This window comes from Trichoderma breve, chromosome 6, assembly GCF_028502605.1.
Source record: "Trichoderma breve strain T069 chromosome 6, whole genome shotgun sequence".
In the NCBI taxonomy this organism is placed as follows: Eukaryota; Fungi; Ascomycota; class Sordariomycetes; order Hypocreales; family Hypocreaceae; genus Trichoderma; species Trichoderma breve.
The window spans coordinates 1680068-1695232 of NC_079237.1; the positions used below are offsets into that span (position 1 = coordinate 1680068).

At 49.6% G+C, this 15165-nt stretch overlaps 7 protein-coding genes across 7 annotated transcripts; 2 read left to right on the forward strand and 5 right to left on the reverse strand.

Annotated features, from left to right (window-relative positions):
- Positions 1-173: 173 nt before the first annotated feature.
- On the reverse strand, positions 174-1852 carry T069G_09457 (acyltransferase family domain-containing protein; the record flags this gene model as incomplete). Its single annotated transcript, XM_056176667.1, has 2 exons — positions 174-934; positions 1009-1852. The coding sequence occupies 2 exons, from the start codon at positions 1850-1852 to the stop codon at positions 174-176; spliced, it is 1605 nt and encodes a 534-aa protein (XP_056025145.1).
- Positions 1853-3953: 2101 nt separating this feature from the next.
- On the reverse strand, positions 3954-4999 carry T069G_09458 (uncharacterized protein; the record flags this gene model as incomplete). Its single annotated transcript, XM_056176668.1, has 5 exons — positions 3954-4055; positions 4128-4288; positions 4364-4597; positions 4657-4819; positions 4949-4999. The coding sequence occupies 5 exons, from the start codon at positions 4997-4999 to the stop codon at positions 3954-3956; spliced, it is 711 nt and encodes a 236-aa protein (XP_056025146.1).
- A 1372-nt stretch (positions 5000-6371) lies between these two features.
- T069G_09459 (stress responsive a/B barrel domain-containing protein) lies at positions 6372-6952 on the forward strand (the record flags this gene model as incomplete). The annotated part of the gene is made up of 3 exons (XM_056176669.1): positions 6372-6437; positions 6534-6644; positions 6797-6952. The coding sequence occupies 3 exons, from the start codon at positions 6372-6374 to the stop codon at positions 6950-6952; spliced, it is 333 nt and encodes a 110-aa protein (XP_056025147.1).
- A 439-nt stretch (positions 6953-7391) lies between these two features.
- T069G_09460 (delta-aminolevulinic acid dehydratase domain-containing protein) lies at positions 7392-8608 on the reverse strand (the record flags this gene model as incomplete). The annotated part of the gene is made up of 2 exons (XM_056176670.1): positions 7392-8300; positions 8363-8608. 2 exons carry the CDS (start codon positions 8606-8608, stop codon positions 7392-7394), a joined length of 1155 nt encoding a protein of 384 aa, XP_056025148.1.
- A 1305-nt stretch (positions 8609-9913) lies between these two features.
- Positions 9914-10808, reverse strand: T069G_09461 (altered inheritance of mitochondria 5 domain-containing protein; the record flags this gene model as incomplete). Its single annotated transcript, XM_056176671.1, has 2 exons — positions 9914-10705; positions 10788-10808. 2 exons carry the CDS (start codon positions 10806-10808, stop codon positions 9914-9916), a joined length of 813 nt encoding a protein of 270 aa, XP_056025149.1.
- Positions 10809-11320: 512 nt separating this feature from the next.
- On the forward strand, positions 11321-12061 carry T069G_09462 (ribosomal protein l17 domain-containing protein; the record flags this gene model as incomplete). Its single annotated transcript, XM_056176672.1, has 2 exons — positions 11321-11536; positions 11615-12061. The coding sequence occupies 2 exons, from the start codon at positions 11321-11323 to the stop codon at positions 12059-12061; spliced, it is 663 nt and encodes a 220-aa protein (XP_056025150.1).
- A 302-nt stretch (positions 12062-12363) lies between these two features.
- Positions 12364-14731, reverse strand: T069G_09463 (utp25, u3 small nucleolar RNA-associated SSU processome protein 25 domain-containing protein; the record flags this gene model as incomplete). The annotated part of the gene is made up of 3 exons (XM_056176673.1): positions 12364-13666; positions 13723-14436; positions 14511-14731. 3 exons carry the CDS (start codon positions 14729-14731, stop codon positions 12364-12366), a joined length of 2238 nt encoding a protein of 745 aa, XP_056025151.1.
- Between the last annotated feature and the right edge of the window lie 434 nt (positions 14732-15165).

Here is a 15165-nt window from a genome sequence, read left to right on the forward strand (position 1 = left end):
ATACCAGATAGAAACCTCCCTCGACGGTGATGATCAATGACAAAATCAAGCCCATATTGGAAATAACATGACACCCCGCTATTAACGCCATCTAAGCTGCAAAGCTCTTAATTTATGCATCCGAATCAAAGAAACCTTTCTCCTCTTCTCTCCGTAAAGATCTTCATCTGAGCTCACTGTTTGGCAATCACTTTGCTCTCGAACCACTTGGCAAACTTGACAGTAGGAATGTCAACCGCTCTCCAGAAGATATCCGCCCACCACACGACCGTGGGAATACAAAAGCACGCCCCCAGGACGAATCCGGCATTGTACCAGTAGCCTTGCACTCCAGTCAGGCCGTATGCCCACTTCTCAAAGTGGTAGCCAACAACGTGCATGGCTGGTCCATGCATAAGGTAGAGGGCGTATGAGATCTTGCCAAAGTACTGAACCACTGGCAAGTTGAAGAAGCGTTGCCATCGAGGCGAATGGCTCACAGCAATGATGAAAATGACGGCACCAGTCGACTGCCAATAGCGGTACCTTTCTTCCTTCCACCACTTAGGTATGAGGGAGGATAGCCATCTCCATCCAGGGGTAATCTCACCACGACCATCCGGCTGACACATCAAGTACAAGCCAAGAATGCTGAATAGGGCCCAGAAGATGGGCCACAGCTTGGTTTTGGTCGAGCGAGGCTTTTCTTCCATCGGTAGGGCTGGGTTAGATGTCGGGACGTGCGCACCACGGATATGATCATTCTCAGCAATGAGCATCCCGCAAAAGAATAGCAAAAGTTCCCATCGGCTGTTGCGATAGGTAACCAACATGACGAAGACAACAGTGAGCCATCTTACCGAAGTACGCAGGCGGGCAGTGCCGATAATGGTAAGAAAGAGGTACAGCGAGCATCGGAATTCAACGGGAATGGTCCATAAGTGGACATCGTAAGCTGGAAAGAGCGTGTCAGTATGCATTTCTAGAAGATATGTTAAATAGGTATGGATCATTTCGTCTTACAGGTACTTCCGCCAAATTTGTCCCAGCTGAACACTTGGAGAAATCTAAACATGTGTAAGAGCCAATCTTTGTATTGAGCATATGCATGTTCCATGCGGGCCGGATGTGGCTCTACAATGTTTTTCATGTACTTTCGGTCGTTGGCAAAATCTCGAGTCCATTCGTATGCGCCGATGCGCAAGAAACAAATAATCATAAAAGTTGAGATTGCAGTAGGAAGATATAAACGAATTCCACGTCGAAATATTAAAGAGCTCATGGTATTGGCGAAATCAGGCCAAGCTCCGTTTCGAATTAGTTTCATAGGTCGGTATGATAACGCATATCCAGAAATGACAAAGAAGACACAGACGGCCGGAGGGCCTTGGTACCATAGACGAAGGAATGGCAGTTTGAGAATGTGGTAGTTGGTCTCGCCACAACCCCATCCCTCAGCGATAGTGAATGCTTGATAAAAGTAATGACAAAAGAAGACGAAGAGTGCTGCTAGACCGCGCATGCCGTCAAGGTAGGCAGTTGGAGCAAGCTTAGCCGGGCATATCTGCTCGCGAGCGTGACGGCCTTGCAAGAAGCTAGGTGTGAGAAAGACAAGGAAGCGGACGGCAAGAATCCTCCATGGCGTTGATCGAATGTATCCAAAGGGTGCTTTCAGGGAATCAGCTGAAGGGCTTAAAAGACCGAGTTGAAGATGGCCGTCAGTATGGACCGGAGTTGTGGCAATACCAGCGCCAGTCGCAGTACCAGTACTGCTGTCACTGACGTCTGTTGCGGCATCCGAACCCCGTCTTTGGTCCAGTAGGCCCATCTTCTCTTCTGATGGTAAATCGTTGATAGAACTGTGATGGCTCATTGCCACTCAATAAAACAATTAGGGTTTGGGGCTCGTCCAGTACGGAGAGCCAGGGTGATAACTCAAATCACGAAACTCGTGGATATCGAGATATGCTCAATTTGCGGCTTCTTGTAGGTAATGAACGGTTGTTGAAGCGAGTGGCACGATCCTTCCGCTGTTTTCATTGGCGTGTGTATACTCGTACAGGATCAAAGGAACGAAGGTGCGCTGAAATACAAACTGAAAAACAGACTCTATAAAGAAGAGAGTACAGTAAAGGCGAACCAGTCGGGGAACGAGGCAAGCGACTAGAGAGGGCAGAGGAGAGGTAACCCGGACTCTCTCTCTGTCGTTATCTCTCCCGCGGTTTGTATAAGAGGGACTGAGAATGGAAAGAAACACAAGACTGAGACAGGGAAGAGAAAGGGAAAAAGAAGATAAAGAAGATAAAGAGGAGAGCATTTGTTTACATCGGAAATGAGAACAAAGAAGGAGACGACCAGAAAGGAAAGGATGTGAAGCTAAAAGGCGAGGATCAGTGCCTCCTGCTCATAATAGCTCCAGTACAAGGCGATACCTTCCTTGTCGATCCGTGTGAGATGCCCCTTCCGCATGCAGGTTTCGGATTTCCACATTTATTCAAGGCCTACCAATGTGTGGCTTGAGCAAGTGCTCGTACGAGACAAAGATTGCGACATGCGTCCCGAGTCCACTTTCACTTTCCACTTTTCCATGGTTTTATGAAGAAGGCACGGTCGGCCAAGCTGTGACATGCCAAAAGATACATGCAGGTACACAGTTACACAGATATCTGTACGGAATATCGGATGGCGTCGAGGAAAGAGCCGTGGATCGTAGACGGGAAGTTGCGTCTCTTGCCGGTATCCCCAGATCTACAAAGGGTCCAAAATGGAATACCACTAGCTATTGAAAAATAAGAATAAAAAAATCTTAAAAGTGAAGGCAGTCTAAAAGTGCCATAGATAAATCTTGTGAAATTTCCGGTGGCCCGAAATGGTCGAACCATGATCGACGAGTCTCACATCTCAACCGGAGGCGGATATGTATATGTGACCACCAGTGAAACCCATTGCGTGCCCTAATTGCTTCTTAGAAGTACAGCATCATCTTGATTTTGCATCTAACAACAACTGCTGCAATGCCCAGATGCTTCAATCTCGTTTCCTAGAATTAAAAAAAAAAATGGCATTGGATGGATGGAGATGTTTGAGCCATGAATCGTTTGAGCATTCTTTCGAGCATCCCATAGTTCAGCAGAGTCGGTCCCACGGCGCCACCGCTATTCATGCATCCACCGATCGGCGCATGACGGAGCATCGCTGGTGCTATTCGTGTTTCTTTGGCGCTGTTCCCTTCCTAAATGGACGCAAACATCCTTGACCGGGGCATGAAGCACAAAGAGAAGTTTGCCGTTGGCTCTCCTTTTTGTTGCTGTACGAGTAACACAGCTCAAGTTTTGTTGGTTTACTTGTTTTCCCCAGAATCTCGAAATTACCAGTGCGTCTGACATTATCCGTTTTCAGACCGGATGCAGAACATCTTAAAAAGGATAGTGAAGCAGCCAATTGCTAACAAAGAATAGCATGTGGCACCCATCGATTGTTCTGCCGTCATCAAACAATCAAACCCCTGCCGCTTCATCAGCTACACCACGCATACCGCCAGGGGCGGCTGAAAAGCTTGTTTGATCAACGTTCTTTTGGCTGAATCTAGTTGCAATAATTGGCTTCTCATCATACGCTAACGGCAGTGCCCACCGACGCATACTCGTAGCTGTCCATTTGAGTATCCCAAACTCACACCTCATGGGAAAGATAGAAACGCTGTCCCTGAAAAAGCCCCCCTGGACCCACGGCCGATCGCATTCGCCAGTTTCCTCTTCGTGTCCGTGGACGGTCCGTTGTCTGACCTACAATAACGCTGATTACTCTTCTCCGCACAGTATCTCCTAAGAGTCCGTCTTATGATAGTACGTTGAACTCTTTCCTCATTACCATGATTAAAGGTGCTATGCTTGGTCAAAATCCCATACCAGCATGAAGTTTGCTTCAGTATCTGTATCATTTCTCATCTGCGTGAACCATTCCGGCAGGCCTGCCTATTCAGCCCATACTAAGAGCCCCGGGTTCTCTTCACTGTCATACTTGCCGGCGTCAATACCTCTCTGCACCCCAGGCCTTGCTGCAATGCGATCAATCCACTTTAGAAGATGCGGAAACTTGGGCCGCATGTCGGTTTCTTCAGAGAATCCCAATGACCGGTACCCTCGAACGTGAGGCCAAGTGCCCATATCAGCAATACTATACTTTCCTACCCCATCGCCGGCGAGGTATTCTCGAGGCACTGCGGATTGCCCGTTATACTGTCCGCTAAGGTGAGCTTCTAGCACGGAGTATATGCGAAGCATGGCCCTTTCGAAATATTGCGCTGCATCTATTGTTGGTCGTTGAGCCTAGGTCCTTGAACTATTTCCTTTGTCTTGAGAATGAAAAAGGTAACGTTACGTACATGGTATGGGTTCTGCGGTTCCCTTCATAAAATGCCGAGCGTGTCCTTGCACCGGAGCCGAAGAATGCCAGAAGAACAGCCACTGTATCGCCTGGCTTTTCTGGTGGGCGGAATCGAAGCCAAAGACGTTGCGTTCATCGTACTTTTCTTGTAAGTAGATGAGTATGGCCGAGCTCTCTATGATGGAAACGATGGTCTCCGCTTCAACGATGTCTAGAAGGACTGGAATCCGGCCTAGGTGATGTCAGACTGTTAGAGCTTGCGAAACTGTTAAAAAAGCACTTGAGAAATACCATTTGGGTTCAGCTGGAGGAACCAGCGTTTCTTCTGCTCGTCTGTTTCGAGGTCGATAAGGTGAGTGGTCCATGAAAGCCCGTATATATCGTGGAGCTCCTCTAGTAGAATCTGCACCTTTTTGCCGTTTGGAGTATTCTCTGTAAGCAGCTGGAGAGGATACTAGAATCGAGACAGCAAGGTGTCGTATCAGCAGTTGATCATGCGCCCAGAAACTTTTTGGACTTGTCTTTTATTTTGTTTCCTTGTTTTGTCTTGTTTTCTAGCAGTGATTTTCCCTTCTTTGCCTACCTTGGACTCTCTCACTTGTAGAGGCGTGTCTGCGCTGTAATGCACCTCCATGTTTATGTTATATTTTACAGCTTAGCTGGACTTTTGAGTTCTTGGACGCAACACTCATCCGTGGAGAGAGAGCATTATGCAATTTCTACGCAAGATGGTAGAGTTTTACCATGAGAATTGTTGACTCATACGCCGAATCCTCCGCAGGAACTGTTTTCCCGCGTTTTAGCATATGGTGCCATCTTCGGCACTTGGACGACGTCGGTACTGGACGATGTTGGATGCAATGTCATCCACTCCACTGCGGCAGGATGCGCATATCTGGCCAATAATGTTTTGCATTGGTAAGCTGCAATAGAGTTGATTGATACTTTATTTGTGAGCAATAGAAGGAAACTACAAGACATGGTAACTAGAGTGGAAGAGAGCACAACATATGATGAGAGAAAGGTAAGGGTGATTTACTGGCGATGGAATCGTACTTGTTTCTACACTTAGAATGAAAGTATGGTAAGTATTTTTAAAAATCCTCGCTCCCAACTTCAATGTCACAAAATTAAACATGACGTGCATATGCAGATAATTATGATGCTGTTGGTTGGTTACCCATCCCACAACATCATGCATCCATCTGCACGCCAGGGCGGAATCTCATCGCAGCTAATCTAATCAATCCGATCCAATGTCCGGCCGAATCATCAATATCCCCGACAGCCTTGAAGTTTCCCCCGAACTCCTACATTGACAACTCCGATCCTAGGAAATTTTTAAGACCTGTGGAGACTAAGACATATATTTTTCGCTACGGATAGAACCCCGACTTACCCGATCGCAAATAGATACCCCAAAGCCTCGCCATTAGGATGCCGCGGCAGACCATCTTCGGGTCCCATTCTGGCTGCGCTGGTCGCGCACAAAGTTGCCTCTTTTAAAAGAAAAGGAGCACCGAGAAGTCACTCTCCGATCTGTGGATTATTATATGCATTCAGTAGCACCTACTATGGCTAGGTGTACAGATTATTAACCATCTACCGTATTTCAACCAGCTGCCCAAGGAAGAGTGGCCGATGAAGGATCTCAGGATTGATAAGCATAGCCAAGGGATCTGATAATCAATATCAGAGAGACGGAAGTTCCCAGAGTCTAGGCTATTATCTTGGCGTATCTAACATACCTTGCTGCGAGGCCGCATAGGCCAAGCAGTCGGATGATCAATATTGGACAGACGGGAATTCCCAGACTGCTAGGTACTCTCTAGTATACCTTGCTGCTAGACCGCATCTCCGCTTTGTGGAAAACGACTATATATACTACTTAGCCAGAATGAACCACTTAGTTGAGAACCCATAATCTCAACAATTCATCTCAACCGTTCTCTCTCGCCCTTTTGCCTATTCCTCCACATACATCTGCTACACCACTACCAACCAACATGGCCATCATCCACCTCGTTCTAGTGGCCTTCAAGCCAGACGCCACTCCCGAGGCCATTGCAGATGTGCGTCTATATCCTCCAATCTCAACATCAACCTCCAATCCCCCCATCACAAGAAACAAAACAAAATACTGACACAAACCCCCCAAATTTCCACAGGCCAACGCAGGCCTCCTCGCCCTCAAGGACAACTGTCTCCACGCAAGCACAAAAACCCCCTACATCAAGTCCGTCACAGGCGGAATTAACAATTCTCCCGAAGGCCGCAACGTAAGTCCCCCAAAATCTCCGTTGGCAGAACTATTGAAACCCCGTGTTTTCTTTTCCCTAGCTACTCAAGATGAGAGGGGAAGACGTTCTGTTCTCTCTGGTTGCCCATGATGAGAAGGGGGAGATAGATCACAGCTAATTGGGCAAAACAGAATGGCTTGACTCATGGTTTTAGCTTCGAGTTCGGCTCCCTCGAGGACAGGGCATACTATCTCAAGGAGGATCCTGCTCACCAGAGCCTAGTAGCCAAGCTTGTTCCCATCATCGAGAAGCTCACTGTCTTTGACTACGAGACTGGTGTGTTCTAGTGATTGGTGGACACAGAGATGAATAGTGATACAATAGCTGTATAGACTAGACATTTGAAAAGCATAGAAGAAATAGGAAACAAGTCAAAACAAATACCGTCATGTGCATCTCGTATCATAGTACAACACAATGAGGCAGAGTAAAACCAGGCGCAAAGAAACAGATGTTAGCAGTCACGAACGGCATCAATTGATGAGTAGAATATTGAATTAGGAAAAAGAAAAGCTTCAAGTATACATCATTTCATTACCCTCGTGTTCATAACCCATGCCTCGCTCTAAAGACGTAAAAAGCAGATTTCTAACGGCACATGTTACAAAGTCGGCCTCCATCAAATTGCAATGCCAAACGCCTGCTCTTTTTTCCCTTGGTATTTTATTTGTCCTTTTCCTTGAAACGCAAACCCATTATTTTCTCTTCATTTCTTCATCCGAAATATTAGTTGTCGAGCCAATCGAGGAACTGGGGGGTGAAGTAGCTGATGACGATGGTGGCACCAGCTCGAAGAATGCTCTCTGTAGATTCAAAAGCCATGGCCTTAAGATCAAACACTCCGGCCTTGGCAGCAGCGTGAATCATTGAGAACTCGCCACTGACTTGGTAAGCAGCGATGGGCAGGTCCTTGCCAAGGTCCTTGGCGTCACTAATAATGTCCAGGTACTGGCCAGCAGGCTTAACCATGATGATGTCGGCACCCTCGTTCATGTCGCGGATAATGGCTCGGCGAGCAAGGCCACGCCCTCCAGGGGGCAGCTGGTAGCACCTGCGGTCGCCAAATGACGGGGCAGAGCCGGCTGCGTCCCGGAAAGGTCCGTACAAGCAACCAGAGAACTTGGCAGAGTATGACATGAGGAGCGTCTTGTGGGCAATGCCCTCCTCGATCAGCTTCAGCTTGATAGCACGAATACGGCCATCGTTCATGTCTGAGGGGGCGACACAGTGTGCTCCAGCCTTTGCGTAAGCGATGGCAACATCAGAGATGCGGTCGACAGACATCTGGTTGTTCAGGCTGCTGTCGTCTCGTAGGATACCACAGTGGCCGTGAGAGGTATACTCGCAGAGGCAGACATCGGCGCAGATGAAGAGTTGAGGGAAGCGGCGGCGGATGAGCTGAATAGCTTGGATGACTGGACCCTCGGGATCATCAGCGGCACTGCCAAGGGCATCCTTGGTGCCAGGCTTCATGGGGACACCAAAGAGCATGACGGATCGCAGTCCCTTGTGGACGAGAGGCTCGAGGAAGCCAGTCAGTCTGCTGATGCTGACTTGGAACTGGCCAGGAAGAGAGGCCACTTCGACCATGTCATCCTCGCCGTCGGTAACAAAGATGGGGTAGATGAGCATAGACTGGAGGCAGAGAGTCAGTAAAAGACAGATATAACACCAAATTGTCGGGAATCCCGTCTTACCTTGGTCAGCTGGCGCTCAGACTGCCAGGATCGAGCCAGAGGATGAAAGTAGCCGCCGTGAAGCTGGCTGCCGATGTCGCCAGCGATGCTCACGCTGGTGGCTGCGGTGCTGGCATAACCAGACATGGTGCGAGAAACGTGCGATGCTCGGTCATCGAATGTTGAGACTGAAGGCGCAGGACCAGGCCGGCGAGCACTGTTGGCATCGCGAAGGCTAAGTTCCTGGACGAGACTGGAGAAGGACATGTTGCGCTGGTCAATTGAGCGACTTGGCTCTGTGCGAGTCGTGGTGATGGTTTGGTGGGACCGGGAAACTGTGGATGGTGACACTGATGGGAAGGTCGCCTTTCGATGGTCAGCACAAAATCTAGGACTCGAAAAGGCCGCAGGAAACGAGATGCCCGGCACCAAACAAGAGGCGGAGGCTACTGAAGAAGGAGAAAAATAAACAGTGAAGTTGAAGTGTGGAAGAAGAAGAAGAAGAAAAAGAAGAAAAAGGCGAAACGATGTCGGCCCCAGAAGTTTCAAGGGACGTACCTGCAGTCAGATTTTTTGCCTGTGCGCAGCAGCGGCTCCGCGGAGGCAGGAACTTTGATGGTGCAGGTGCTGCAACTTGCCTCGGAAAGGCGCTCCAGTACGCTCCCGATACGCAAGCCGACAGCCAATCAGCGGAGGGGATTTTCCAATATGCGCTACGGTTTAGCGGCTTCTTAGTGGGCAGAGAGAGGAATGTAGCACTCAACGGCTCCTGCAAGTGTTTGGCGGTGCCGAGCTGCTTACAGGTGCTTGCTTGCCGAGGGGAGTAAGATGAGATCTCGGAGGAACTGATTGATCCATGTTGTCGTATTACGAGTATACGGTCATGAATATTGTTGATTCACTTCCTACAAGTTCATTGCATTTGAGAAAAGAATAAAATAGAACAACTGCTAATAATATTACATACTGTATAACCGGCACAAAGCCACACTAACTAGACCACCTCCTTTTGCTCATAGCGTGCGGCACCATTCGGGAATCCTCGTACGAGTCCGTGGAGCCGGATCACGCCCGGCATTTGTTCGGGGTGCTCCGATAACACCTCAATTCTGCTCTGCGCGGTGCGGTGCAGGGTGCGGCACAATTCTTGCCACCACTTCCGTGCTCTCCCCAGCTATTGATGTCATATTCCGAGCCTTGTCTAATTTTATCGCTTCTTGTGTATTTGTATCATATTCCAGACCGCATTTCAATTTCTCTATATACATCCAAGGGCCTTCCTCATCGTGAATAGTCCGCCAATGGAGCAAGGTGGTCTCTCGCGTGAGCACTATGCACCACGAAGCCCGGGAATGTCATCACCTGTTACACATCTTCGCCTTTCATCTCCGCAATGAGAAAAATGCCATCTTTCACGATTCTCAACATAGTAGGGGATGTAGTAGTACATTGTAATGTCTATCTGCGCCATACATGAAGTTATAGATGCTTCCAGCCTGATCAAGTGCAATGACACCTTGCTCAGATTCGCCTTTTTTTTTTATGTCATACTCCCAACAATCCGTAACCCTCTTACAATCCTCGCAAAATTGAGTTGTCTCGCTTGTCCAGTGGAACGTATCTCTCCTTGAGAATCTCTGCTGTTGTCCGTGTGTCTTTTGAAGGCTTCTCGTATCGTTGATTCAAAGCCTGCTGCACAGGGCTCAGCGATTTGGCCTTGTCGCCCGTCATCTCTTCCACCTGGGCCTCTGCTAGACCAACGGCAGTCTTGGCCTTGCCCACAATCTCCTTTGCCTTCTCTCGACCCTTGTCCAGAGTTGCGCTAACGATTCCCTTGGCCTCCGTAGCTGTCTCCTCGATGGTCTTCTTGGTTCTCAGCCTTGCGTCCAGAGCCCGGTTCTCGGCGGTCATCTCAACGCTCTCAGCTGATTCCTTGGCCTGGTTAAACGCCCCTCTCGTAGCAGCTGCAATCTCGCCGCCAGCCTTCTGCGTCCTCTTCACAGGCTCCAGGGAGCGCCTCGCCTTTTCCACCTCCTCCACAGACTGGCCCGTGGCCTTGGCCCACAGGTACGCGACTCTGCCCTCCATGCCCTCTCGAACCTCGTCCCAGTCCGTGTGCTGCACCCAGCGCACAGCGTTCTCGACCTCAGAGTTCCATCGCTGCTTGGCGACCTCGACGGCGGCTTCTCGCTGGGCAGCGGCGACTTCGGATCGGGTCGGGGGCAGTGGCTGCGGAATTGGATCGATGAGGTGCTGGATCATGAGCGTTTGCGTGCGCAGTGATTTGCTTTGGGCCTCGCGGGTGCGCTGGTGGGCGAGGACAGAGAGGTAGGCGAGGGACAGGGTGAGCGTCACGCCACCAGTCTATGTAGAGACATGTAAGCATTGTACTGTAGAATCAGCCGCAACGTGAAAATCAAGAATTGGAGGCACTGAGTCGACTCACGAAGCCGGTTGCGAAGCCCATGGTGTCGCTGAAGAGACGATGCGAATGCGAACGGGGGCGGCTGATGAAAAGAGAGATATTAATTCCTGGGGCGAATCTCGACAGGTGCGGCTGTGTGTAATGCCCTATGCGCGGCTTCTCATGATGCAATTGAGCTGCGCAGCTCCCACAAGATGCAAAATTACGTGTTTCTCAGGCCAATAAGCAGGTTAAACTTTGCCTGCGCCGGTGGGAAAAAAGAGTGACGATGTTGGAGCTTTGGTGGTTGGTTTTGACGTAGCTCGGCCGATACCAGCGTTCGACGTTCCCAGATTGGGCCCGAGATTCGCCGCCAAAAATTTAGACGTGCAAAAAATTACAGCCAACCAGACGACAGACAGCCCACCACAAAGTCCCGGCGCAGTGAGACGTTTCGACCTCAACCGCCAAAAAAGCAGAGGAAAAGCGACCAAATCCTCTCGCAATTCGCACGTGCATTCGCATTTCTACATCCCGCAACCCTCAATCGCACGCCGAGTTTCAGCTGGCCGCAAATGGCTGGTGGCCTCGTCAAATACCGGCATCTGAGCCGCAAGTCCTCGGCCAGACAGGCTCTGCTGCGAGGCCTCGTTACCCAGCTCGTGCAATATGAACACATCCAGACCACATACGCAAAGGCAAAGGAGACGCAGCGCCTCGCCGAAAAGCTAATAACGCTGGCCAAAAGAAACAATGAGCCGTGCAGGAGGTCGGCGCAGGGTATTCTTTATGTGAGTTGAACCTCTCTTTATTGCAGCTTGGCTTCCTCTTCCCCTCCTTCGACTCAGCTACTTACCGCTTGATATCAGACACCAAACCTGCTAATGCCCAAGCTCTTTGGCGAGCTACGGAACCGCTACCTGACCCGCGAGGGAGGCTATACTCGAGTCGTCCGCACCGAGCCCAAGAACACATACGACCAGGGCGAGAGCGCAATCCTCGAGTTTGTCGACGGAAAGAAGGATTCTCGCTTCATGATGACGGCCAAGACTCTTGCGCGAGACCGGTTATTAGGGCGCTCCTCGACCCCTGTGACGCTGCAGAACGTGAAGAAGGTGACCAAGTTCCGCGACGAGAAGGAGCTGGAGGAAATGGTTCAGCGCTTCATGATTCTCAGCACCGAGGGCGAAGGTGCGGTTGAAGCTCAGAGTGTTGAATCAGCCAAGTTAGCGGAGAAGGAGGGCGCTGCTGCGGAAGTCATGGCGGGAGATATTGTTCCTGAAAGCGCAAAATCTGGCGAGCAAGTCAAGAGGTGAATGATTCTATGATGCATGAAAGACGGATATGGGCTATGACGGGAAAGGGGAAGAGGAAAAAAAAGAACAAGAATCTAGAGCTGCGACACACCCTTTCTGAGGGATGGACGCACCATGTACAACACAACATATCTATGTACATTTATATCTACAATAGTGGAATGATAAGCCAACTGCCTCAAGATATCGAGGCTTCGAATCACAATTATTTGCAGACAATCCCCAACGTAACAAAGCCAACATGCCAAGTATAATATTGTGCTAACCAATTTCCAACTCTATTTTTTGCGCCGAGTACATATCTACACGAAATCAAAGGTATCACCACGATCCTGAATCATCTTTCCCACTCTCTTCGAACCCGCAATCCTCTCCAGCTTCATTACGTCGTATTTGGAGAAGATGGCCCGCACCGTTCCTTGGCCAGGCTCAATCTTCATGTCTTTCTCACTCTTGGCCAGGTATCCACCTGCAATCTCCTTATAGAAGATGGGATTGTCCGGCAGCCCGTAAAAGATGACTCTCTGAACGCCGCTGAACTGATACCGACGGAAGTGGTGAGCTCTCTCTGTGTAGAGCAAAATCCTATGTCGACCAGTCAAGAAATGAGATCGAGCTCGAGATGCTTCTCGAACCTCGGTGTATTCAGATATTACACCAAAAGTGAGGGCACTCACTTCGTCGGCAGTGGCGAAGTAATTTCTCACGCGGACAAAGTCAAGATAGGATGGGATGAAGATGAGCGTTCCACTCGAGTCCTTGGATCGCTTCACCAGAGAGGGGATAATGGCAGAGGTAAAGTAGTCAAACCTAGCTTCGGGATCCCTCTCCACGGCGCTTGACTGGAAGCGTGAAAATGTCTGCTTGGCCTTGACACCCAGCTGTCCAATAACACCGGGGTATTCTGGCTGCAGGCGGACTCTTCCGGCCCAGTTATGGCAGTAGAGCCTCTGGAGTTCTGCCAGTTCGGGGGTGTTAAAAGCAGACAGGATGATAGTCTGTCGGAAATACTTTGCCCAATCTTCCAAGTACCAATTTCTGACACGGCTAAAGTCGGCGTCGTGGGCATCCTTTGGTTGAAGGTTTAGATGTTCAAAGATGTACTCGACGTGCTCCCAATTCTGCATCAGAAGAGCGTCTGCTTGATCCATGACGACCATCTCAATAGAGCTGAGAAAGTCAAAGTCAGGCTTCTTCTTCTCTTCCTCAGATCCCATTGCCATACGGAGACCAAGAGGGCTAGCAAAGAGAATATCGGAGCTATAGAATTGCGCAAAATATTTAATCGTCTTGCGCGTAAATTTGACACCGATGCGGAACATGTCATCGTCGTTGCCGCCAAAAAGGTCCTTGAAATCGGCAGGCCGATCAGCACCGAAAGCTTCGTCGCTTTCAGCGTATGATTCATTGAACCGCTTAAAATTCTCCTGTTGGTCTGGCTCAACCAAGTCTTGAATCACCTTCATCATCTTGGCACAGGAGTTGCGTGTTGGTAGAAGGAACAGGACCTTGGGTCTGGTGAAGCCCTGGTCTCGGAGTTCAAGCTCCGAATCATCACCAGCCTTTGAAAGCTTGTAGTTGTTATTAATCACTCTGTCTCGAGTCCTGGAATAAAGTTAGCACCCCATCGTCCGAAGTAGAAGCTTTTTGGTTCATCTTACTTGAATACGTGGTTAAGTGCATGGAGACAGATCGCCTGTCGTATTTTGTTGGAGTTCTCCACAGACCGATCGCAAAACAAGATGTCCTTGTAGTCGAACAATAAGGGTGCGAATGCTTTTTGCGTTGCATCCAGGTTGCCCATCTTTTCCTTTGCCGTGTCTCGCAATTTCTGCTTCAGCTTCAATCCACCGAGCCCTGATATCGGCTGGGGAACGAATGCATTGTTATCAGTGCCAGGAGACGTAATAACTGCTCTCCAAGGCTGTACAATAGCTCGACTTGTTGTCCACTCTCCATTCTTCACTGCGACAACTGCTTGCGAGCTGATTTGTTGATCTGGATTGGCGAAATGCGAATCGAACGGGTCCGTAGCGTCGATCTCGTCTTCTGAATCGTTTTCGGGGTCCTCTTCGATGTTAGAAGCTGGATCTCCTCCTTCTTCCTCCTCTTCATCAGCCTCGTCAATATCTTCCCGCTTAGACTCGGACTCTTCCTCATCGTCTGACTGGTTTGCGGCGGGACTTGGGCTCCGGTTCGAGGGCTCATCGTGCGCAATCTTCCTCCTCTTGGCGCTTGGCGCACTTGAATCATGGAATTTCTGCATGAGTGCCATATACGGGCGTGCTGGAGCTTCTTGGTCGTCGTCGTCGTCTGATACATCTTGGAGCATTTCGTCTTCCACATCTGAGGCATCGGATCCAGATCCATTCGCGCTGTATGGGAAATGATTTGTTAGCTACAAGTGAATACAGGCCAATAGTCAAAACAACAGATCCAAGATTCTTACTCTTCATCTTCGCCATTTTCAGCCAGACGAGCACCGTCGAATCTCCTGTCTGGGCCCCATTGACTGAACTGGCCGCCTCGGCCTCGACCTCTACCTCCTCCCCGACCTCTGCTACTGCCTCTGCTGCCGCCTCTGCCTCTTCCGCCGCCTCTGAAACTGCCTCTCCCACCGCCTCTCGAGCCGCCGCCTCTGAAATTTCCACCTCTTCTAGGACCAGCCATTACGTTTTATTGCAAAGGAACAAAATTGGCTGCAAATCAAAGTAACTCCTCGCAATGGAAGGCAGATTCAACAACAGAACAAGGTCGGAAAAAAAAGTTTCGAGTGAAGCTGTCAGCCTTGCATGGATATGTGGATCAGACTCACCAGCCACACAATGGTGGGGTAAATTCGGCCTTGCGCCACGCAGCCTTGTCGCAAAGGTGAGCTGCAGCAATTTTAGTGCGCACAACCCCAGCGCCGCCCGCCAAATCGTGCAAATCACAAAATCGGCGAAATTTGGAGACTATCGCGAGGAAAAAAGAAAGCGAGCCAGTTTTCGAGAGAGCCGGCGCCACTCGTTTTTTTCTTTCTCCCCCCTTCCCACCCCCACTCTTCGAACCTTGTCATACGCATCGCAGGGAGAAGGAAGAAAAAAATCGTTCGACACTCTTTT